The sequence below is a fragment of the Manis javanica genome, chromosome 10 (assembly GCF_040802235.1).
Source record: "Manis javanica isolate MJ-LG chromosome 10, MJ_LKY, whole genome shotgun sequence".
Taxonomy (NCBI): domain Eukaryota; kingdom Metazoa; phylum Chordata; class Mammalia; order Pholidota; family Manidae; genus Manis; species Manis javanica.
Genome location: NC_133165.1, coordinates 79,384,575 through 79,408,003, shown reverse-complemented (window position 1 = coordinate 79,408,003; position 23,429 = coordinate 79,384,575). Strand labels below are relative to the sequence as shown.

Sequence of the window (23,429 nt, the reverse complement as noted above, 5' to 3'; positions counted from 1 at the left end):
CCCCTACGCACAGTGAAGGTCCATGAAAGAACAAATCAACTTCATGTCTTTGATGACAAGATACAACTTTCCTTTTCACAAAGACATTCTCATTCTTTCCCATAAGGGGAAGGCGCAAAGTCCTAACCCTCACTGTGTCCATCCCTGGGTGATGAGCACAGCACCCACCTCTGGAAGAAAGCACTGCCTGACTCCCATCCTATACCTCATTCATTACAGTGAGACCTCAAGTCATTTTCCATTTCCAGAAGAGAAAAGGGATTCCATTTTAAACAGGTTTGTAGCTCTGAAAAATAGCTTCATTAAGCTTCAGGTGCTAGTTCACTGTGAATGCTTTGCTTACCAACTTCAGTTTCTTCTAGTTGGATACCCTAAGAAAGCATTCCCTCCTGCAGCTAACTTGTGTGGACCCAAGAGGCTCTGTGAAGCAGCCACTGCAGAGTATACAGGAATCAAAGGAAAGCTCTCCTGGTCTCCTCAAGCTGCTCCTCACACCTGATCCAGCACTGTTGACTTCCTTAAGCACTGCCTTCTTCTGCTCACCTGTCTCATCTACCAGGTTGCACCCTTGCATCACATTTTTGACTGAGCACTTGGTACTAGTACCAGTCTTAGCACCCTCCTACAGACGATGTTTCTTTTTCTGTCTATGTAACCTCTTCCCTCTTAGGTAAAAGCTCATCTTGTTGAGCTCGGCCCAGGACTCACCGAACTCATCTGCCAGGACTGGGCACAGACAAGACCCCATGTAGTGGTACAGCAACACTGCTGCTCACAAACTCTCCCTGTTTGTATTTTCCAGGCTGACTACACAAATCCTCAACTCTCTCTACTACAGCCATGGTTTGCGGTAATTCACCTGAGCCAGTTGACCCTCTTATGAATTCTGCCCCTATGGCATTAACTAGTCTGCAGACCTGACAAACTCCCTTGTATCAGACAGTTGGCTAATCTTAGTACCCTTTGGCCCACTGAGAACTGGCTTGTTCACTTACTTCAGTGCGCTCAATTTGTAGCTATAATCCCTTGATCCTGAAGGGCACAAAGCTACTGCATCCTTCCAGACCTAGATTTCCTGGAGCATACATCTCCCTACCCCTTGAGCATACATCCCACCACCCCTTGCACTGAATGATCAAATTCCAGTCTGTGAGTGTTTCTTCTGAGGTTTAGTATCTTGGATCTGGAAGGGACCTGGATTTCTGGATTTGAGGGAATTGATGACCCTATTTTCATGAGAGCATGCTTCTTTTTAATTCTTCCAAGTCAGAAGTGTTGGCAAAGATGAGAGTGAATCGACTGTTCTGATCTTTATCACTATCACTTACTTACCAGGCTCTTATTTATGTATTTTTCAGGGTTTTATAATAAATACCAATTCTTTCTTTTTAACACTTGGTTCCCAATAAGATGAATAAGACATAAGTCACTTATACTCTTTCCACTAAACTACATCTGTACTTAGCATTCTTTTGCATCACTTCAGACAGTCTTTATCCTGATTAATTGGCATAATTATGTTCAGAGCTTGAAGTCCCAGGACCTGTTCTGGAACTTCACTCTACTTATTGAGCCTTATTTTCCTTAGACTGTGTCCCTAAGGATGGTTGTGTGAATTTAAATGGAAGGATCCTAGCCAATTGATTTTCAAATGTAATTTAACACTGTTGAATGGAGCACTAAAGGCTGGATGTTGTTAAGGAGGAGTATTTCTCAAGTTTTCATTTGGCTATGAACAAGCTGGGGATCTTGTTAAAATGTGGATTCTGATTCAGTATGGTGTGGGGCCTGAGATTCTGCATTTTAAAATAAATTCCCAAGTAATGCAGGTGATGCTAGTGTACAGAACATTTGTTAAATAGCAAGGTTCTGGACTGTGAGACAAGTGGCCTCTCCCTGCTTTCCAGCACACTCAGGGTGGGTGTCATGAACACTTTCAAAAAAGCAGGTTCCCAAGGCCTGTTTGTGCACACACTGTGACTTTTGAGATTGGGTGTAAGAAAAGCAACAGATAATGGAAGATTTAGCACATTAATTTTTGTCTGTCTCTACTGAATGTCCACTAAACAGAGTAATTGCCTTTTGAAATTAGACAATATATACACAGGAAGAAGAGAAGGCTCACAGCAATGAAATTTTAGCAAATAGAAAGCAAGTGGACAAGTGGTAAATGATTTAACAGAACTGAAAATATTGAATAACAAGCCAGCAATGGGGAACCTAAGAAGCAACTCGGTTGAACTCCTCAAAGGCTCAAGAACTGGGGCTCTAGACATCTCTGGAAATGGGGGCAAAGGAATGACTGAGAAAAGCAGGAGTGTTAGACAGCCCATTTAGGAAATAAGCCATTAGACATTTTCCCAATACATAAAGCAACTTTCTCTCCCCGGCCTGGGAAGAGGGCATAAAAACAATGACTATCTAGATCACAGTGGGGGACACTTGGCAGAGGTAAGGACTTGGCTATTTATTGGACTAGGACAGAGCAAAGACACACACAACTGTTAGGCATAAAATAAATATGAGTGGGTGGAGGGAAACTAAAAGGAACTAAACCCACTAAAAGAAACTCAAAGAATTAACTAAACTAGAGAGCCAGAAAAAAACTCACAGAGTTAATGAGTTAATTAGTTAACTTATTCAGGAGTAATTTAGAATGCCCAGATATCCCCCAGGTAAAGAAAAGTATCCCAGCACAGCCTATGTCTTCATTGTCTGAATTATATCATGCCATTGCAAGATTTACTTTAGCCTGCACAAAGGCCCAGTTTTTTCCTTAACTTAACCTATATGCCATTTTCTCCTCTTCCTCCAGCCCCTAATCAAGTAATTTTGTAACCAAGGCAGGAGACAGACCCTCAGAAGTATAAATAAACCTATGTGGACAAAGAATGCTGAAGTCCCGAACCTACAAAGTCACCTAAATAACCCTGTTCTTAAGACAAAACTCCAAAGGAATGATGGATCACCTGTATACATCATGCCTTATGCTGACCCTTACCCAAAAAAGCCCTCTAAAACTCCTGACCCCAAACTCTTAAGCACGCCTCTCTGAGGTTGTCCACACTCCCCTTTCTTCGAGTGTGTCACTCTCTCTGTCCTATTTCAGTTAAGAAGGGAGGGGCTGCTGAGAGCTCTGATCTGGAGCTTGCAAGTTCCCATCACCTGGGTGACCTGGACAGGACTGCAGCTATATGACCATGCTCCTTAGTAGCCTGCCTGAAAATCTCTTTTATTTGCCTTTGGGATGTTCTCAGAACATAATCTCACTCCATCCAGTGCTCTGTAGCTCCCCTAAAGTCTGGGGTGGTAAGGACTTAGTTCCCATGCCATGCAGGTCCAAGTAGATGCTGGATGCCAGGTGACACTGGCTTTAGGAGTTGGTAATGGATTATGTATGCCCAATGCTGAGCAGCAGTTCAGTGAGCTTCCCTTTCCTCCCTCTCTGTTTTATTCAAGTAAACCAGCTTTTGCCTATCTTCACTCTAGCCCACTCCTCCCTTGGAGTGTAGTCAAATAAACCCACCTTTACCTACCTTACTCTGGCCTGCTCTTCTCTTTGGAATGCATTCAAATACAACTTTTACTCTGCTTCACTACTGTTTCTCTGCCCTTCAATTCTTTGTTGCAGCAGGAATAAGAACCAAGGAAAATGAACTCAATCCCTGCTAGCACAATGAGTACTGAAGCCCTGAGCCCAGACTTCCTCCTGGATTTGGCAACCACAACAGTGGCAGCCAGACACACTCCCTCCAGGCGAGAGACCAGAAAAAGTCTGAGGTATCTGACAAACCCAAGAGAAAGAAAGGTCTAGGACACTGCTATCAGGGGTCCACTGAAACAATCCAGTCACAAAAAATAATGAAGATCATAATCAGCAACACGACCTGTTTTCAGTTCTTTAGTTTAAAAGTGAAAAAATAGCTAAGGATCGACAGACATTAGAAGAAAACATCAAGCATGAAAGATAGAGATCAAAATGAGCTGAGAGAATAAAACCACCTGCAGGAAGCAGAAAAACAAGGGGGAAACATACACAAAACACTCTTGATATCTTCACAGAGATAAGTGAAAATATTGCACACATGAAACAAGAAGAGGATGCTATTAAAAAGGACATTCAGAGAACTAAAAGGAACTCTTGAAAATTGAAAAACACAAGAGAAAACTTAATGGAAGGACTAGAACATCAAGTGAGAGCAAATCTCTCTTTAAAACAAAAGGCAAAGACATGGAATGCAGAAAAGAAAAATATAAAAAGCACCACCTCCCAATAATAGGAATTCAGAAAGAAGGCATAAAAATAATGACAGGGATAAAATTATCAAAGAAAAAATTTCTGGAAATGAAAGACGTGAATTTTCAAATTGATAGGGTCCATGGAGCACTCAGTGCAGTGGGTAAAAGCAAACCCTTACTATGGCAGCGGGGCATGTGAGAGTGAAAGTCAGGAACAGTGGAGACAAAGGGAAGACTTACAGACTTACAGAGAGGAAAACATGATTCTTATAAAGGGTTTGTAAGAATCACATCACATTTCTCAATAGCAATGATGGAAGAGAAGGGAGCTATCCCTTAAATATGCAAAAGGAAAGGAATTTCCATTTTGGGGTTCCACACTCAGCCAATATCAATTAAATGTGAACATAAAATAAATGAAAACATTTTCAGACACGTAAATTCTCAAAAATATTATCTCCCAAGCACCCTTTGTTAGGAGACTACTCCAAAATGGGAGAATTAACAAAAAAAAGAAAAAAAGAGGAAGACTTGAAAATCCAGGCAGCAGTGGAGCCAACATAAGAAACAGGCAAGAGGGAAGAGGGACCCCCCGACTAGGACACAGGGGAAGGGCACCCCAGACAGCTGTGCAGAGGCAAGAGTAATCAGTCCAGACTGAGCAAGTCCAAGGCCCCAAGAAATTGTTCTGTAAGATGAAATGTTATACAATACCTAAAGTGTTTGATCACACTGTGTCTTGCCAATGGGTTTCAGCCCTGGGCAAGTTCACTATAGATTCAGTGTGACCAAAGAAATCAACAGCAAAACGTTCTTGAGGTGAAAGGGTTATACCCAACTTTATTTCCAGATGGCAGGTCAGTCACTAGAATCCCGTCCACTTAGAGCGAGTTTGCATGCAGCAAGCCGGTCTCTGCCTCTGGGCCCCTCTGTCCTCACAGCTGTCCTGTGGGCCCCTCTGTGTGCACAGCTGTCCCACACATCCATCCTCCAGGCTTCTCTGCACAGTCGCCCCACACAGCCATCCTCTGGGTATCTGAGGTATCTGTCCTCGGCACTGCCAGCACTCCAGCCTTTGCTCTGCTCTCCTGCAGCCTTGCAGCCCTGCCACCATCATGCCCAGAGCACTGGGCAGGGCTCTTTATATAGAGTCAAATTGCCCACAGGTGTGCAGTGAGCTAGTCAACCAGGGCCAGGTGAGAATCCTGGCCACAGGAACTCTCATTTTATCCACATACTGAGAGCTGATTTACAAAACTAGGGGGAGAAGAAGGGGAAGGTCAGTCTAGTGGTAAAGACATACAAAACCTGGGCAAATGAAAAAAGATAATAACTCTAGAGAAAATCAAATGTTGTTCAGGTAATCAAAAGTAATTATTTATATAGTCAGTATGTGCCAATACTAAGTACTGATCGGGCCAAACTTCTACACAACTAAGCTGGAGAGATGGGGGTAGGGGGTGGGGACAGGGTGTGTGTGTGATTGGAATGTACCTTGGGGGTGAGGTGGAAGCAGCGGTGAAACCAATTAAGTTTCATCCTCCATAGTGAGAATGAATAGAAAATACCCAGATCAAAATCAAGTAACACAAGCATGTTATTTACACATATGGAGGTAAATACTAAAATAATTTACTGAAAGAGTCCTGAGTAGTATCCTCAGTGGATTGGGAAAGGGAAGGAGATGAGGGAAGGGGTGTTGTTGGTTTTCACAGCAACTATCTGATTATGTGCCCATATAATTTTGTAACAATTAAAAAAACAATTTAAAAAGGGATGAGATAGAAGGGCTCTCTTCTTTCCATAAGCAGACATCTGTTGCAAAGACTAAAACTGTGATTTGGGGGAAATATCAAAAGTATAAAGAAGAAAATAAAAAGCACAGAAATCTCACCACCCAAAGATAATTGCTGTTAAGATTTCAGCTGTTGGGATTCAGCGTGTTTCCTCCCAGCTGAGCCCTGAACCTCGCCCATTCTCCATTGCATCCCAAGATCTAATTTAATGGAGCAAACATGAGCTGAGCACCTACTATGTGGTGGGTATATGTGCTAAGAACATAGACACAGTCCCTGTCCTTTAATTATGTTGTAAGTGAGACTAACTCTTATGGACGGAAAAGCAGTGTGGAGTTTTAATTACCATGAGAAGTCCCCCTCCTTGGTTTCTTACTGAAAACAAATACTGCACTTATTAAACTTAATCTTTGCAGCTCCAGAAGTTCTAGAAAAAGAAGACACTTAGCCAAGACCAGTAACACCTTCAAAATGAAATATACTACAGGTTAATCAGGAATTTACCAAATTTATTTCTTATTATATACTTGATACAAGCAAAAAAAAAATGTCCTAAGAGCAAATGCTTACAGATCTTACTTTATCCTCAGTGTGGTTTCAGTATAAAGCTGGGGCAAGGCAGTGGCCTGGTGATCCCAGGTGATTTATTTCTCCCAGCTTTGTAATCCTAGTAAGAAAATAAAGTTCTGCACACTTTAAACCCAATTTGGGTTCAGAAAGCCATAATTTCTTTTTGTAATTAATTAAACAAAGCAAACAGTGAGAAAATGTTTTGCACCAGAGCTGTTGCTGTTGGGCTCCAGCCTGTTTAAGTCCACTTACTCTTCAGCTGCAACCCTGCCTGAAGAGGGGAGACAGACAGCATTGCACAGCAGGTCAGCACATGCCTCTGGAGCCTGCCCAATGGGGTTAGGAGCCTAGCACACCTCTTATTCAGTTCCTCACCTGTAGAATGGGCACATTAGTAACAGCAAAAGGTTGTTCAGGAAGATTATATGAGGTAGGATTTGTAACACACATAGACCAATGTCTGCCACCTAATAGGTACTATGCAAGCATTTCCTGATGATAGAAATAAATCCTGTCTGAATGGGATTCAAAGAAAAGTCTATGCCCTTTACTAATCAAAGATTGCGGACTTAAGAGTTGGCTAACCATTTCTGCCATTCTTTATGCTAGCTTCTTAACAAGCTGCTGGTTGGTTTACTCATCCATCTAATTTCATGAGAAGTAAGCTATTCCACTATTATTATTAGATGATAATATATCTTACCATTAGTCAGACACAGTTTTAATCATTCTGTGTGCATCACCTCATTTAATCTTCACAGCAGCCCATTTTACACTCAAGGAAACCAAGGCACAGAGAAGTTAAATTACCTCCACAAGGTGTCATAATTGGTAAGTGGTGGATCCAGAATTCCATCCCAGACAAGCTGGTTCCAGGGACCATGCCCTTCACCACGACCATGCACCGCCCCTCAGAGAGCATGCTCTGTCAGGAGTAACATGCAACTTTAAATGCTCCTGATCTTTTTGTCTCTGTTATAAACAGAAACCAGGTATTCTCCAAGTCTCAACAAGACTCACCAGTTCCCTATATGATGATGTCACTGCTGGCCATGCAACCACCATCTTCTTCCCTACCTGAACTTTTTTCCACTTTCATCAAAATTAAATTAGTTTTATTCCACAGAAAGATCAGAACCTACTGATTCTGAATTCTCTAACTGCCAGATTCATAGTCAAAGTACAGCTAAGGAAAAGTCCGCAGGGGAGTCAGTTGACCACTTACACCAGGCTGAACCCCATTAGAAGGCTCTGATGGCAAAGGATCCCTCAGCCGATCCCATATTTCAGCTTTGCTGGTCCTTACGTCCAATTCCAGCCATTACCCAGGAAGATCTAACTGCGGGAGGAGGCTGATTTACAAACCGTGAACCCAATGTCCAGAAAAAGCTACTTTGAGGTGTAAAACCCACCTAGGGCATTTTCTCAGGACACTAACTTATTCTGGGTGAGACCGAGAACACCTGGAGTCCCACCACAAACCAGAAGGTTGTCTTGTGAGGGCAGGATTAGAGCCAGAGGAATGAGTGGTTTTAAAGACACCTGGATTTCCATCAAGTTACTGCCCTGAGAGAAATGCCCTCCCCCACCTCAGGCTGCAGAGGGGCAGAAGGGCAAACAGCCACTCCCCTGGGCGGGGCAGCAGCCAGTCTGGGAGGCTCTCCTCCTTGGCTCCCTCCTCCTCAGCAGCATCACCTGTCAGGACCCTGTCATACTCACACTTATTGCAGTGCGTCAAGCGCATGCATGTAATGTGCACATATCACATTCCAGGCCAGCTTTCTTGGGGACTGGTTTGCCCCAGTGAAACTCAGGAGTTTCTCGTGACACTTCAGCATGACACTGACAAGCCACCACCTGGGTAGGGTTACTTCTAAGATGACTCACCTCACAGTCAGAGAGTCACATTATTTCTAAGCTTATTCCCAAATTCTGAGATCATCTTGCCACTTAGAACCAACAGCTGCTCTATGCATCAGGTAGGGATTCAACATTTATAAGTGAAATGATAAGATAGGGTCCTGGAGATTTGCTGAAGGGGGAAAGAAGGAAGTGAGAACTCTGTGGTCCAGTTAAGCCTGGTTAATTGCCAGTGGTTATTTATTCAAGGAACTTTAGAACTTTGATCTCATTTTGTTTTATTTGCCTTGGTCAAATATAAATATATAATCTGTTGTTACAAGAATGACCTTAGAATTGTGACCCTTAAATCAAGCAAAGATTTGACAGAATCTAAACAGATATCATCTGAGGATCTGTAAGACTTATAGCACCACAGATAGGAGAAGTATGAAAATAAATCAGCTTGGAATAACTGGAAATGATCTGTTGGGTCCAATCAGTTGGTGAAGCAATGTGGATGGGGTTTGCAGGCTTAAATTAGACATGAAAATTAGGGGCCACACGCTCAAAAGTAGGGTCATGGCATTGTTTGAGTTCCCTGCATCTGACATTGAGACATTAAAAGAAACTTCTAGTAACGCTTGTCCATCACTGTGGGAAAGCTCATCCTAGACATTGTTGAAATAAGCTTCTAGGCCGAGATGGAGTCACTCCTGCCCAGGGTGCCATGTCAGCAAACTGAACTTTTGTTCCTGTAAATGCTGTACTTGACCAGAAAGACAGTGTATCCAGTAAGTCAATCCCAAAATGCCGGGCCAAGTCTGGACTCTATACCTCTTTGTTCCTGGATTTTTCTAAATAAGGTCAGATATGCAACCCCAGCCCTCCACGGCTTTTTTGGCACAGGCACTTCCCCAAAACTCACCATTGCCCCGTATCCCTGGGAAGCAGGGCTCCACTGCTCTAGAGGCACTCTGTTCCCCCAGTCCGTGGATTGTTTTCTCTTGAACAAAGGACATCAAACTCCTTACTACATTTTTTTAGTTTTGTCATTTCACAATGTCTCCAGCTATAAATATTCTTATCCTGATCAAATCTCAGATCTAAATGCAACCTCAGCTATCCAAAAGGGCAATGTCAAATTACTTGGGAGGAAATAACTTCCTCCTTCTACACGTCTGGGAAGATTTAGAATTAAGTACAGAGAAGCTCAAGTAAACCAAACCCTGAATTATTACTATTTTGAATTAAATTTGAGAATACCCAATAGCTATATATACAGTATTTTAAATACTTAAAACATGCAAGAGAAGTTGGCATATTAAAGAACAATTTAGTATCTTAGACTAACAGATCTGCCTTATAATTCCAATTTTTAAATATATAATGCGTATTTATTAGATTTGTGATTTTAAGATAAAAGGAAATTATGCTAAATTCATAAACCATATTAGAAAGTTTAAAATAACTTGACTTTGCCATATATGGATGGTATTTGATTTATAAGACTTATTTAAAGTTTATTAGTCACCCAATCAGTGTACTTAAAAAGAAAATTACATACTTTAAATTTATAAATGCAGTTTAAATTTCTCAAGGGAGTTTAATTAGCAAAACCAAAGAGTAAGCAAACTCCCCCTTACAACTGATAAAACTTGCTAATTGTATGGATAAAACAAGATCTATGAAGTGAACAAACTATTAAAGAAAAAATGTTTTAATTACAGCTTCAGTAAATCAAACATTAATTTTAATAATAATAGCAGCCCCAAAAAGTCTTCTCTAAGACTTCATAAAAGTCTTGCTCAGGGTTACGCACACATGCCCACATGCACACATGCAAAAATTCGTTTAACACCTATCAATATAAAATGGGCTCTGAATGCAAGGGATCCTGGGGACTGATCTAACTCCGAAGTGAATAAAGGCATTCAAATTACTCAGTAGTAAAATAAGCAAGAGATAGGAATACTATTTTACAAAAAGGAAAAGTACCAATAAACACATGGAAAGAAATTGAGCCTCCTCAGTTGTTAAAGAAGGGCCAAGTAAAACCAGAATGCTTTTGCAGTGACTGACAGTCTTGTTTGCTTTGCTTCGTTTTTAATGCCAGGGTCCAGGTTAGCAAGAATTCAGGGACCTGTGTACTCATACACACGTAGTGTGGGCCAAGGGCAATTTGGTAGCTCACAAAAAATTTTTAAAGTCACATAAATTATGCATGCCCATTGGAAAACTATTTTTATTCTCAAAACTTTATGCTAACGTAATCATAAAATAACAGTTTAAGCATTGGAGCACCTTGCAGTGCTGTGGATAACAGCTAAAAGTTAGAAAGAATGCAACTGGCCAAGAATAGATAAAATATGGCCTATTAATACAATGAAAACTGTGATTTAAATATGACATAAAAGAAATTTAGCACTTAAATCTACATTAAAAGAAAAAAGTATCGTTTGAACACTATGACCCATTTTTAATGTATATACATGCATAAAGAAAAGTCTGCATGAATGGTCAGAAAAAAGTAATAGTAATTATTTCTGAGTGGTACAATTATGCCATTATTTCCTTTTCTTTGTTATTCATATGTTTTAATATCTCACAAGGAACATATATTATTTAGTTATGTAATAAGGAAAAACACACACATGTTTGTGCATACTTGTATTTTGCTCATTTGTTCATTGATTTTTAAAGTATGAACAAACCGTAGGGAAAATGGGAAAAACAGATGAGCCCTCAGAATGTATAGCACAGGTTAGGTTTACTAAATATATAATTGACATCTGCTCAGGAGCAACATAAACAAAATTGCTCTAAGGGGAAATCTGCCTGACAAACGCACCTTTTCTTCAAGAAGTAAATAACTATGTGACATTCATCCCACAAACATTATTGAACACTTCCTATGACCAGGGCATGGTGCTGTGAGAGGGGTAGAGAAATGAAAACAATGTCCCTGCCCTCCAGGAACACAGACTCTGTAAGGAAGATCATCGGGCACAATAATAATAAAGGATGATAAGCATACAGGCTGTGGAAGTTGAGAGGACAGCCATCTCATGTGGGAGGGATTCAGGGAAGGCTTCTTGGAGGAGGTGATGCTTAAAGGACCCTTGAATGGCTGGTGGGAATTGCTTGGGTAGAGATGGGGAGGACACTCCAGGACACGCTCTCCACTTCTAGAAATGCTGTGTGGAATAGGTTTCAATCTCTAGAATAGAGACTAAAAGGCAAGGTTGATTCTAACCTGAGTTGCAAATCCCTCCTAGGAAAAGAGGACTCTCTGGACTCCCCAGGTCCCCATCTGCAACCTTCCTAAAAACAAATGAACAACATAAGGGCAGTGGAGATCATATCGTGTTTGTGGATTTGCAAATCATTTTGGCTTGACTAGAATGAGAGCAGTGCAAAGGTTAGAAAATGTGCCTATGGAATGACCGAGCAGATAAAATCACTTGGCTTTTTAAAAGCCTACTCCACAGTCCAATTTTGAAAAAATGGGGAATTGGCTTAGAGAAAAAAAGTAGAGATAGAACTGTAAGTAATGGAGGACACAAGGAATCAGTAATAATACTGATCATGTTTAAAACTGCTATTTATTCCAAGTTTATCATAATGCCTGCTCTGAGGAAAACTTACCACTCACATTCTCTCTCTTACTCCTCAAAATGACTCTGCCGTAAGGGCAAGACATAACTGTCCTAATTTTAGCAGTACACACTGGCCTTGGGAAAGACCATCTGAAGAGAGGAGGTGGCACGCGCCCTTGTGAAATGGCCCAGGTGGCTGCTTCGTTGCGGCCTGAGCAGCAGGAAGGGGACCAGCTCTCCTAGCCTGAGAGGACAGGACAGCGAGCCCCTCACATGTGCTCATGATCAAAGTGCAGAGTGCCACCCAGACACAAAGGCTCAGTGACTGGCTCGAGGCAAATTTGGCTCAGATCAGGGTCCTTGGCTGTGTGACCCTGAGCAGACTCTCTGGGTCTGTTTCCTCTTGCAAAGCAGGAGAAATAACATTTCATGAACACAAAGGTGATAATGGACATAAACATGTGTATGTAGATACTTAGTCCAGGGCTTGACACATAGGAAGGGCTCAATAAATGTTGGCTGCTAGTATTAGTTTGTTTTTACTCCTCTATTGTTAAAGGCTTTCACACCTAGGACACTGGGAAACTCCTACTTTGAAAAAGCTAGTGACCTGACATTTACTCTAGGGTGTCCTTTTCTCCCACTGGGGAGTCAAAAAGAGACCACTGTTGGCAGGTTACAACAGGTCTGTGGCAAGCATTGCCCTTGTACCTTTGTCACTTATGAATAGTTGAGTCATTCACATTTAATTGTCCTCAAGTGAGATGAAAAACACACTATTTCCTCTCCCAGCAGGAGTGTTAAAAGGAAAGTCATTTATTCTAAAACTGGACAGTCTGGGTTTACTCTTCACACTCAAGAGCTTTATATTCAGCGAAGTGTTCTGAGTCATGTTTGTAAAGGGATTTGTCAGGACTTGGCATTACATTCGAGTTAGTGGCCACCAGTATATTTGGCTTAAACATCCAGGTAGCATCTGGACCCTGGTAATGGGTCCAAGAGTGGGTCCACCTCACTGACTACAGGTTTTTATGTAGCTCCATTTAGAAGCAGGGGTTCTTCCAAGAAAGCTAATTAGTAGGTAAGAGGTGATGCATCATAACTTGACAGAGCGGTAAGAGCACAGCTGTGAAAAAGTCAGTGTGTGCCTCTTGCTGTCTGTCCCTCGAGACAAGAGATTTGCTTCTGTCAGTAGCATTTATTATTGATACAACCTATGGCAACACAATGGAAGGCTCCTTCAAGCACAGGTAGGAAAGAGCCCTATGAGAGAAACGCAGCGTGAGCCTGAGAGAGCTGCCCGGTGGTTGCAAGCCCTCTATCTCTATTCGTAAGCTCCACCTGGCAGTGTGGGTAGAGTCATTCTCATTTAGTAGGGACCTCTGCTGACTTTCTGTGACACTGCCCATTCTAGATCATTCTTATTTAGTTTTGCAGAATAACTTGATTCACTTCATATCAGAGGTGGGAGGCAACCAGAGACTGACTTACCCCAGTGATTCAACCAAGGGAGCCTAAAGATGTTAGGAAACTTGCCTAGCATCACCCAGTTACTCAATGGTAGGCCAGGACTAGAATTTCAGGGTTATCTAGTCCAACCCTTTCTTCTAGAGGCACCCCATCAACTCATTTTACACACATTCACAAGCTGCTGGGAAATTTGAGATTTTGTTTCTCACTCATCAGATTAAGGATTCTTTATTGCTGTATACTTATCTTTTATATCTATCTGGCTCAAATAAATATTAAAATAAGCTGGGCTTCCCTTGTCTAGCTTGGATTAATACTTAGTCTATAGGCACACACCTGATCATCTACATTTGCCCTCTTACAGCACTAAACTATGTTTTCTACCTTTATCTTGCATCTACCTACCACTTCAGCATTTTATTAAAAATAATAATAATAATAATAATAATGGAGAAATGTGGGATTCACATATAAATCAAGTATAAAAATCAAACAAATATTCATATTTGACCTGATTGTTTATAGTTCATATTGCGTGATCAAGACCGAAAGTTTCTGTGATGAATGCCCTTGCACTGTTCACCATGTAAGAACTTATTCACTATGTAAGACCTTGTTCACCATGTAAGAACTTGTTCGTTATGCTTCAGAAGATTGGAGACTGTTGAGAATTAGGCTTGGGGTTGATTAATGATTGTGAATTGAGTCCCCTATACAGAATTTTATTGTTGTTAACAACCATTTGATCAATAAATATGAGAGATGCCCTCTCAAAAATAAATAAATAAATAAATAAATAAATAAATAAATAAATAAATAAATAAATAAATAAATAAATAAATAAATAAATAAATAAATAAATAAATAAATAAGCTGGGCTTCCTGGAAGATCACAAACCAAATTACACAGGTTAGAGTGAGGCAAGGATGCAAAGCAGAGGATGATTTGAGGTAAGATGAGTAGGTGCGAAGTTGAGCAAAACTTGCCTTGGCTGAAACATTTGTGAACAACACACAACATTAAACCAGCTGCCTGCCTAACTGACTCATTCCCCAGTCTGAGTTCAGAGATTACTTTTTCCAAGAGGCCTTCTCTGAAGGCCCAAGCCTAGACTAAATGTTGCTGCTTTTTTAAGTTCCTGTCAATAGCCTGTACCTCTCCTGCCGTTGTGCTCATCACACTTTAAGTACTTACTCATTTATGTCTGTCTGTTGGACCTACAAGTTCCTCTAGGGTGGGAACATTAGCATGTTCACCACCATATCCCCAGACCCTAGCACAGTGCTGGGCTCCACAGTAGCTGCTTCAACACAAAACAATTAAATGAATGAGTAAGGTATGGCCCGGGGTTTTGGCATTTGGAGGAGAATGTCTTCAGCAGCCCTATCCACAGGGCCTGCATTGGGGCACCTCAGATATACACTACCAGTCTCACTGTAGCCAGAGCTAGAGTGCCCTATAAAACAAACTGCTAGTCTATGGGCACACACAGGCTTGTGTGCATGTGCATGTGCACACACATGCAGTGGGGAAGATGGGAGAATGGGGAGACAAACATACTAGGGAGAGCAGCTATCTGAGTGCAAGACCTAAGGAAGCTAGCTCTCTGGGGATTAAACCAGCCAGCTTTGAGGGGCTTGTCCCCCAGAGGTCAGAATCCTGTTTGGGGCTCAGAATCAGTTGTTCTAAACCAAAGATCAGAAATACTTGCTTGACTATTGGTAGATGAGGGCTTACATTTCTCAAAGAGATTGTACCTTTAATTTTCTTGGCTTTCCAGGGAAACATGACCCCAAATTTCCTTAAGGATGCTGTTTACCCTTTTGGGAATGAACATGGCTGTCTTAAAGTTGCCAGGTTTTATGATGGCAAACTTTTACGCCAAAGTCGTGCAGGAACTTCCAATTGTGGAATGAAGATGTAGGCAAATCCTCTCCTCCAAAAACAAGTATAAAACTGTCAAAAACAGTGGTTTAAGTTCTGTGGAAATCCATGAAAGGTAACCAACAAGTTGAGAATCATTTCTTCATGAGAAACTGCCAACTCTTCAGGTAAGATCTGCAGGAATCTGTGATCCCCTTGGCTGGGGCTGCTCTCCTGCCCCGCCTCAGCGGCCCCGAAAACCAGCAGCTTTGCTGTCTGAAAGGGCAGGCTGTTTCAGGCAGGAGGTCAAGTCACACCACATCATCAGCAGAAGGAGTCAGCTTGGAAGACACGAACAGGGAAAACAACAGCTCTTCTAGCCGGAGCTTGTGGCCCTGGGCTTGGGGCAAGTCAGAGATTTAGCAGTGAGATCCTGGAATGAAAGAGCCATCAAACCACACCACTCACACGCATGGAGATGCTTGGGAGAGACAGGCTGACAGCCAAAGTCCAGGCTGATTTGAGAACTGGCTGAGCTCCGAATGCCCTCCAGACTGTGACAACCAAAATTGTCTGCAGACATTTGCAAATGTCCTCAGTGGGAGTGGGGAGCAATATTGTCCCCAGTTGAGAACCATTGCTCTAGAGCAACTATAAAGGAAATAAAATTTTTTTAAGTTTTTAAAACTCAGGAGAGGAATTAAAAATGGTATGCTGAAAATTTTTTAACACAAAAGTTGGTAGTAAATGAGGATCAGAACAAAAAATGATAGAAGGTCTAAAGAAATAAATAGCAAAATGACAGATAGAAATTCAATGGCTTCAATAATTTGTTACTGTAAATGGACTAGACTTTGCAAAGGTAGAAACTGTGGATGGATATGAAAGCCAGACTCAGCTACATAAAATCTATAGGAGACATACTTCAGATCCAAAGACACAAACAGCTTGAAAGTAAAACAATTAAGAAAGATACACCATGTAAACAGTAATTATAAGAGAACTTGAACAGCTGTATTAATGAATTTAAAGAATAGAAATCTTGCTGGAGATAAATAGGGATATTATATAGTATCCTTAAATTTGGAAGGTATAAAATTTATAATGTATATGCCCATAACAAGAGAACCTCCAAAATAACAGGAAGCAAACTTAACAAAATTGAAAGGAAAAATAAACAACTCTGCAATTATAGTTGAGGTTGCAATGTTCCTCTTTTCTGTATTGATGAAACAATTAGAAAATCACTAAGACAGGAAACTCGAACAACATTATCAAACACATTGATCTAACTGATGGCTATACAACACTCTACTCACATGGCAGAATACACTTTTTGTGCAAGCACATAAGAAACATTCTCTAGGATAAATGATATGCTAAGCCATACAACAAATCTCAGTAAAATTAAAAGATTGAAATTATGCAAGATTATTCTACAACCACAGAGGAATTAAAGTAGAATTCAACAAGATGAAATTTCAAAGCCTCTGCAGACACTGGAAATTAAACAAAAATATCTGAATAATCTTGGGCCAAAGAAAAAAAATCACATGGCAATTAGGAAATATCCTGGAAAACTATCCTTATTTTTATTACTCAGGAAACACACTGTAAGTGGTTAATTTTATGTTATATAGCCTTCCAATTTTAGAAAGATTTATATTATAAATTAATATAATAGAAATATATAAATATATTTTATAAACATATACTATAAAATAGATTCATTCATGCTGTTACATAGAAATGTTTCATTTTTAAATTCTTAAACAAAATTTAAATCTTATCATAGATGGCTTTATAAACTGCCTTACTTTGCAGATGTAAGGGACATTTATCTTGCTGGCCTAAAACGGTATATCCACGTACTTATCCAACTCCCTTTCTGGGAAATGCTATTATTAAGTGGTTTAAATGGAAGATGCCATCATCTTACAGATCCCAGCCACTCCCCATTCTCCATTGATTAATCAAGGGATGAGCCTGTGACCCAAGCTAAGCAGAAAATAAAACCCTGGACCTCTGGCTACAGTTAGTTGATTCAGGGATCATCATCTGACCCAAGTATTTTTTCACTTGGCTCCAGAGCGAGCAAATCTTAGCTTTGGTACCATGGCAAAGCCATGAGAAGCAAGGTTAGGAACTGTTAAAGGCCAGTGAAGAGGGAACCAGTCTAGAAAGAGGCTAAGATGAGGACGGGGCCAGCACCTCAGTGGTACACTCTTGCCAACCCCAAGGTTCCAGCCCCTCTTTCCCACCCAAAGATACCAACCCAGAAATTTCCCCACCCCTCCTTCCTTTCACCCTCTATTGGATCATCACCATCAACACACAAACGTAATGTTATTTCTTCCATCTTCAAAACAAATGGAGTCGCTTGAGTCCACTTTCCTTCCAGAAACTGCCCATCTCCTGTTCATGTTAGAGCGAATCCGTCAGAGGACCTGCCAATGTTTCTCTTGCCCTTCGCAGAGATAACGTTCTGAGACAGGGAACCAAGAAGGGACAGGCCGTGGAATGGAGATGATCTGATGAGGAGAAGAGCCAAAATAGGGGACCTAGTTGGGCAGGACTGACCCTAGGAAGGATGGAGGTGTCCCATGGGGCCCAGAGACTGCCAAGGCAGAGGGGACAGACAGAAAGAAGGCAGAAAAAGCAGCAAAAGTGGGCATGCACCGGACAAACCTCAAAATCAGTGATGGTGCCAGTGGGTTACTTGGGGAGAATTGATCCTCCTATAATCCCCATCAGTGCCCTCTAGGCCACCTCATATCAATACATAATAACAAAAATAAAAATGGCATTAAAAGATGTGGTATTTACTGTGGGCTATGCACTATTCTGTGTGCTTTACACATAATAACTCATTTAGTCTTTACAACAGCCCTATGAAATAGATTAATTATATCCCCATTTTTCATATGAGGAAAATTAGTTTAAGTAAAGAGGTCAAGTAATTTGCCAAGGTCACACAGCCAGTAAGTGGCAGAGCAGATTTGAACCCAGGAAGTCTGATTCCAGATCTGTTTTTTTAACCATTATCTGAAAGATAAAAATTCCTTGCCATGCAAAAGCAACACCATAGCAAATGCCGAGGCATCCTGATCCACCCTAATCGCCTCTCAGGGATCCCTCACATGAACAGTCTGAAACCCCAGCACTGGGGTCTCAATGACCATGCAACCATCATGGAAAAACTGTCCCCCTGGAATCTTAGGAGATTCTTATAAGCTGACATCAAGTTCTTTCTTTCTTTTTTAATTGTTTACCACCTTAGGTCCTCCTCTGTCTTTTATAAATTTACTCCCTGCCCTTGCTTTCCCAGGTGTTACTCCTATAGCTACTTGTCAGTGGATTCTTTCCTCTTCTGGTTTTCAATCAGAATCAGAGGGACATAGTCAGTAGGCAGAAAGAAGTCCAAAGTCCAAGAAATGGACAAAAGAAATTTGGGAGAGATCAGGAAAAGAACCACCACTCTCCATAAACTGCCATGGCTCCCCATTGCACAGAAGGCAGAGTACTAATTCTCTAGCTTGGCCTGTGATTCTCTAACTCCATTATCTGCCTCCATCTCTCCTTTACAAAGCTATTCATATGCATTATTTTATGCATATGCTTTCAGACGCTTCACCACAGCCTCCTGGGGGAGGCATTATTATTCCCACTTTGCTGGGAATGACATTGAATCACTGGAAGCTAGATGACTTATCTAAGGTCCACAGAGTGGAGCCAGAATTTTATTGCAGGTATCTGGACCTCAACTCCCAAGTTCCATTGCACTACCATGTGCAGGAGCTTTGAGCAAAGGCCTCAAATGTGGATGAGCAATACCCATTCAGAAATGTTCAAATGATCTGGGGTGAAGTCAAAGTTCTTTAAACAGGACATGAGGTGACAAATCCAAGTTCTTTAAACAGGACATCTTTCTATACAAAAGAAGTTTGTAAAATTGTGAAGTGCTATATTTATTTTTTCTTATGACATATTATTAACTGGTCTGTATTTAAATGAAGCATGTTTACATACCTATGGCTACATGCCATAGAATATCACTAAGTCGAGTTCTACTGTCTTGGATCCAGATGATCTCCATCAAAGCAGATAAGATAAGAGCAAATTTTATAACTTAATAGTGTCATTCTCTTATTCAGCAGGCTGGAGTTATCTTCTCCTGGGGCCAGTATTTGGAATAAGAGGACATCTAGATTAAGAGAAATATATCTGTCATAGCTCTATATGATCCATCCCCCATTGGGAGGCCACAGCAATGATCTCTGTCTTGGTGACATCCAAGATCACGGTCTCCAGCCAGTCTGATCTCTGGCCCCTCAGCTGCTCGGCCCACTTCTCCATCAAACACATAGCCAGCACCCTTAAGCCTTGCAGGTCCAGCTGCCTGAAGCCCAGGTCACATGTCACAATTAAGTCATAGTTGTCTTGGAGGTGGCTAACCCACCATCCACCTCTTCCAAGATCAGCGCAGAAGGCAATAGAGCCACAGGGGAGGGAGAAGGAGAAACTCAGATCTCTCCTCCCTGGCAAACTTAGAGGATTTGGCATTTCTCTCCTTGCTTACAAAGCCCTCTGAAATATCTGCTGGGTGGAGTCTCAGTTCTGCATTTGAAATTGTTTACTTGCATTTCATTTTAATCTCCTGGTTGAGACTTGTGCCTATGAAACAAGCATGCACGGTCTTTAAAATCCTCCCACCTCCTGCTACTCTGTTCCGAAATTCCAAAAGCAACAGTTTATTCATTGTTCCAAGTTTGGCATTAAAATTCTCTGTATCTGTTTGTTCCAGTCCAGATGCAGTATTTACATTGTTCAAGAATGTCTCACAGGGTGACCAGCTGGCCCCATGATACTCTGGACTGTGATTTCTCTGCTCACCTTTCTCCTCTACTCCCCCTTCCCTTTTGGGTTGAGGTTCACTGGAGATCAGAGAACTTGCTGAGACTCCGGGAAAGGCAGGGACATCCCACAGAAGAAGAAAAGGCCCATGGAAGGCAGAGCCTCCTCTGTCTTCACAGGGAAAAAGCTGGGAGACGTGCCCAAGCAAGGCTGTTCAGAAGAAGGTTCAGAAGATCCCTGGAGACAGAAGCACATCCCATCCCAGCCACTGGCCAGAAACCCTGCTGCAAGGGTGTGTGTACAGAGACGTCTCCTAGGATGAGATGAAGCGAAAAGAACCCCAAGAATAGGATTTTAGAGCTGGAGGACCTGCTCTGCCCACAGCTTATAAAGTATCTGTTACCCTCTCTGGGACTCAGCTTCTTCCTCATTAAAACTAGAGCAATTACACCTACTGTTCAAGGTTGCTGTGAAGATTAAAGTCCTTAGAATAGTGCCTGGCATGTAGTAAGCACTATGTGTTTGCTGTAGTAGTGTGTGGTGAAAGGCAAGAGCTGACTCTTTCATTTATTAGCTATATAATCATGTGCAAATTACTTAAAGCCTCTGACCTTTGCTTTCCTCCTCCATAAAACAGAGGTAACCACAGGATTTACTGAAGAGATTAAATAAAATTAAATGGGTAATGCATGGAAAGCACTAAGCACAGTGTTTGGGACTGAGTAAATGTCCAATAAATGCTAGTTCTTATTATTTCTCTTATATTATTGGTGTATTTCCCTCATCATGTCTAGTCTTGCTCCTCTCAATATCCCTCAAATACAGCTCCTTCCAACTCACGCTCCAGTAACAGCAAAAGAGACCTTCTTTAAAAGTAAGTAGACTCAAAATCTGTAGTGATGTCAGTGGTTACCTGGAACCAGGGCAGAAAGAAAGGAGGATTAACCGCAAAGGGACACCAGGACTTTCTGTGATGAGACAAATGTTCTGTATCTTCACTGGTAATGGATTTCACAGGTATATTCAAATGTCAAAACTTTCAAACATTACAGTTAAAGAGATACATTTTGTCTAACAAAAACTTTGCCTCGATAACATTTGTTTTAAAAAAGGCACAAAAACTCCCTGGCCGTCTATTGCAGTGCTACATTTTCTCTTCTCCATGGCATTTATGTACATATAAAGTTATTTCATTCATTTCTTTATATGTCTATTGTCCAACTCCTCCCCACCATCAGAATAGACACTGCCTAAGGATTCTGTCTTCTTCACCACTATAACTCCAGCCTGTAGAACATAGCACATAGAACTAGCCTGGCACATAGTTGGTACACAAAACACTGACAGATTGACTGATTATAATCCCTCAATGCTTCTACCTCCAAATTATATACTGATTTCATCCATTTTTATCACCCCTATTACCACCAGTTTAACCAGGCATCATTTCTTGCCTGGGTTATGCCATGATTTCCTTGCAGGTCTCCTTGCTTCCACCATTGCTCCTTCATTTCAGTCTCCACAGAGCCCCTATAGTGATCTTTTCAAAATGTAAATCAAATCACATTACTGACCTGCTTTCAAACATTTTTTTAAAGGTGGAGATAATTTGATTATGTGCCTGAAAAAGTGAATAAGAAACTGAAAGGCAATTTAAAACTACAGGAAAATACAAAAGCTATGAAAGAAATGTTATGATCCTAATGATATAAACTAAAATATAATATTAACAGCAGATATGAATCTCAGTCCACAAATTCAAAAAATACCTCAACTATTAATGATGGGGCAGCGAGTAGCTCTCAGAACAAAAAAATCAAGTCTTATATCTGCATAGGTTACCCTTTAAATGCCTGCTGTCACAGTCTACATGCCCTTTATGTCTGGCAAATCTCTACTGCCTTCCTGCCATGGTAAGACAGATGAATCTTCTGTGAGTTCACCCAAGGTCTCATCTGCCTAAACACACAATGCAGACATGACTCTCTTGAGTTTTACTAACTCCCCAAAATACTTCCAGAAAATGAATCCTAGTCCCTCTTCTCTGGAAGCTCCAAACACCACTTTCTTCTCTATCAGCCAGAATGAATCTCCTTGCCTTAGGGGAAAAGCCCTGCTTCTCTGAGACATTGTGTACACCCACAGGTCACATTCTCTTTTGCTTCTTTCCCCAAATCCTATAATTTCTCTAAAGATATTCAGGGGAAACTAAAGCAGAAATTGCAGAAAATGTATTTTTTTATGCTGTCAAATATTTCACCCTAGGTAAAGAAGTACCAAATTGGCTTCCTACTTGGGTGAGGAAAGGGAAACAGGAAAACAAGGAGCAGTGAAAGTGTGTTCATTAATATATCAAAAATATCACTTAACCATGATCTCTGCCTGTAGTGAATTTTTGTGTCTTCAACAAAGAAAATGTATTTTTGACCTAGATTCAACTCCCTCAATAACAGTGTCAGTTTTGAATTTTCCAGGTCAGTAGGTATTGTGACTGACTCCTCAACATTCCCATTCTATTCCACAATTAATGTAAACAATTCATGGCAACTTACCCCCTTGTCAGTGATTGATTCAGGGATGGTGAAACTTAAATCAATTTGGGTCATTGAAATTCAAGGACAGTCTTGGTGAAAACTCTGGGAAGGAACTTCCTCAATCTTTAATGCCATGGAAAGACAGGCTCTTTCTTTTCCTATAAGTTGTGACTGAGGAAGCACAGAGTTCCCCTTGCCACTGGCAGCCATACCACAACAATATGTAAAGATAATTGGATTTAAGATAAGCTAAAACTGTGGATGGCAGAGCAAAGAAATAGAAAGAACCTGCATATTTGATGACTTCAACCACTGAGTCTGGCCCTAACTCTTTTTTTATTGTTTAAGCCGATGTGAGTTGGATTTTCTGTTACTTACTGCTCAGTGCATCTTACCTGATACAGAATTTGGTGCCAGGAATAGAAGTGCTGCAAATAATAGACTTGGTGGTTTATATGATAGTCCCCCAAAAGATATGGCCACATCTGAATCCCTAGAATCTTAAGTGTTACTTATTTGGAAAAAGGGTCTTTGCAGGCATAATTATGTTTTATTTTGTTATTTTCAAGTTCAGTTTGGATGTTGAAGAGACACAAAGTAAAGACATTTTAATTAAAAAATTCACATTTGACCTTTATTATATGACCATTCCTCAAGATCAAAA

At 40.9% G+C, this 23,429-nt stretch overlaps 1 protein-coding gene and 1 long non-coding RNA gene across 3 annotated transcripts in view; one reads left to right on the top strand and one right to left on the bottom strand.

Annotated features, from left to right (window-relative positions):
• Window positions 1–9,696, bottom strand: part of LOC108384624 (bMERB domain-containing protein 1-like) — a 145,642-nt gene extending 135,946 nt beyond the window's left edge. The window contains exon 1 of one of the 2 annotated variants that reach the window (XM_073213410.1): window positions 9,373–9,696. In XM_073213410.1, the coding sequence (XP_073069511.1) occupies window positions 9,373–9,466 (94 nt within the window). In that variant the 5' untranslated portion in view covers window positions 9,467–9,696. The remainder of the gene's footprint in view (window positions 1–9,372) is intronic. The other variant, XM_073213407.1, reaches the window with a different exon arrangement.
• On the top strand, window positions 7,824–23,314 carry LOC140843585 (uncharacterized). Its single transcript, XR_012121439.1, has 3 exons — window positions 7,824–8,584; window positions 15,295–15,565; window positions 20,182–23,314. It is a non-coding gene; the product is annotated as an uncharacterized lncRNA (long non-coding RNA).
• Window positions 23,315–23,429: the final 115 nt, after the last annotated feature.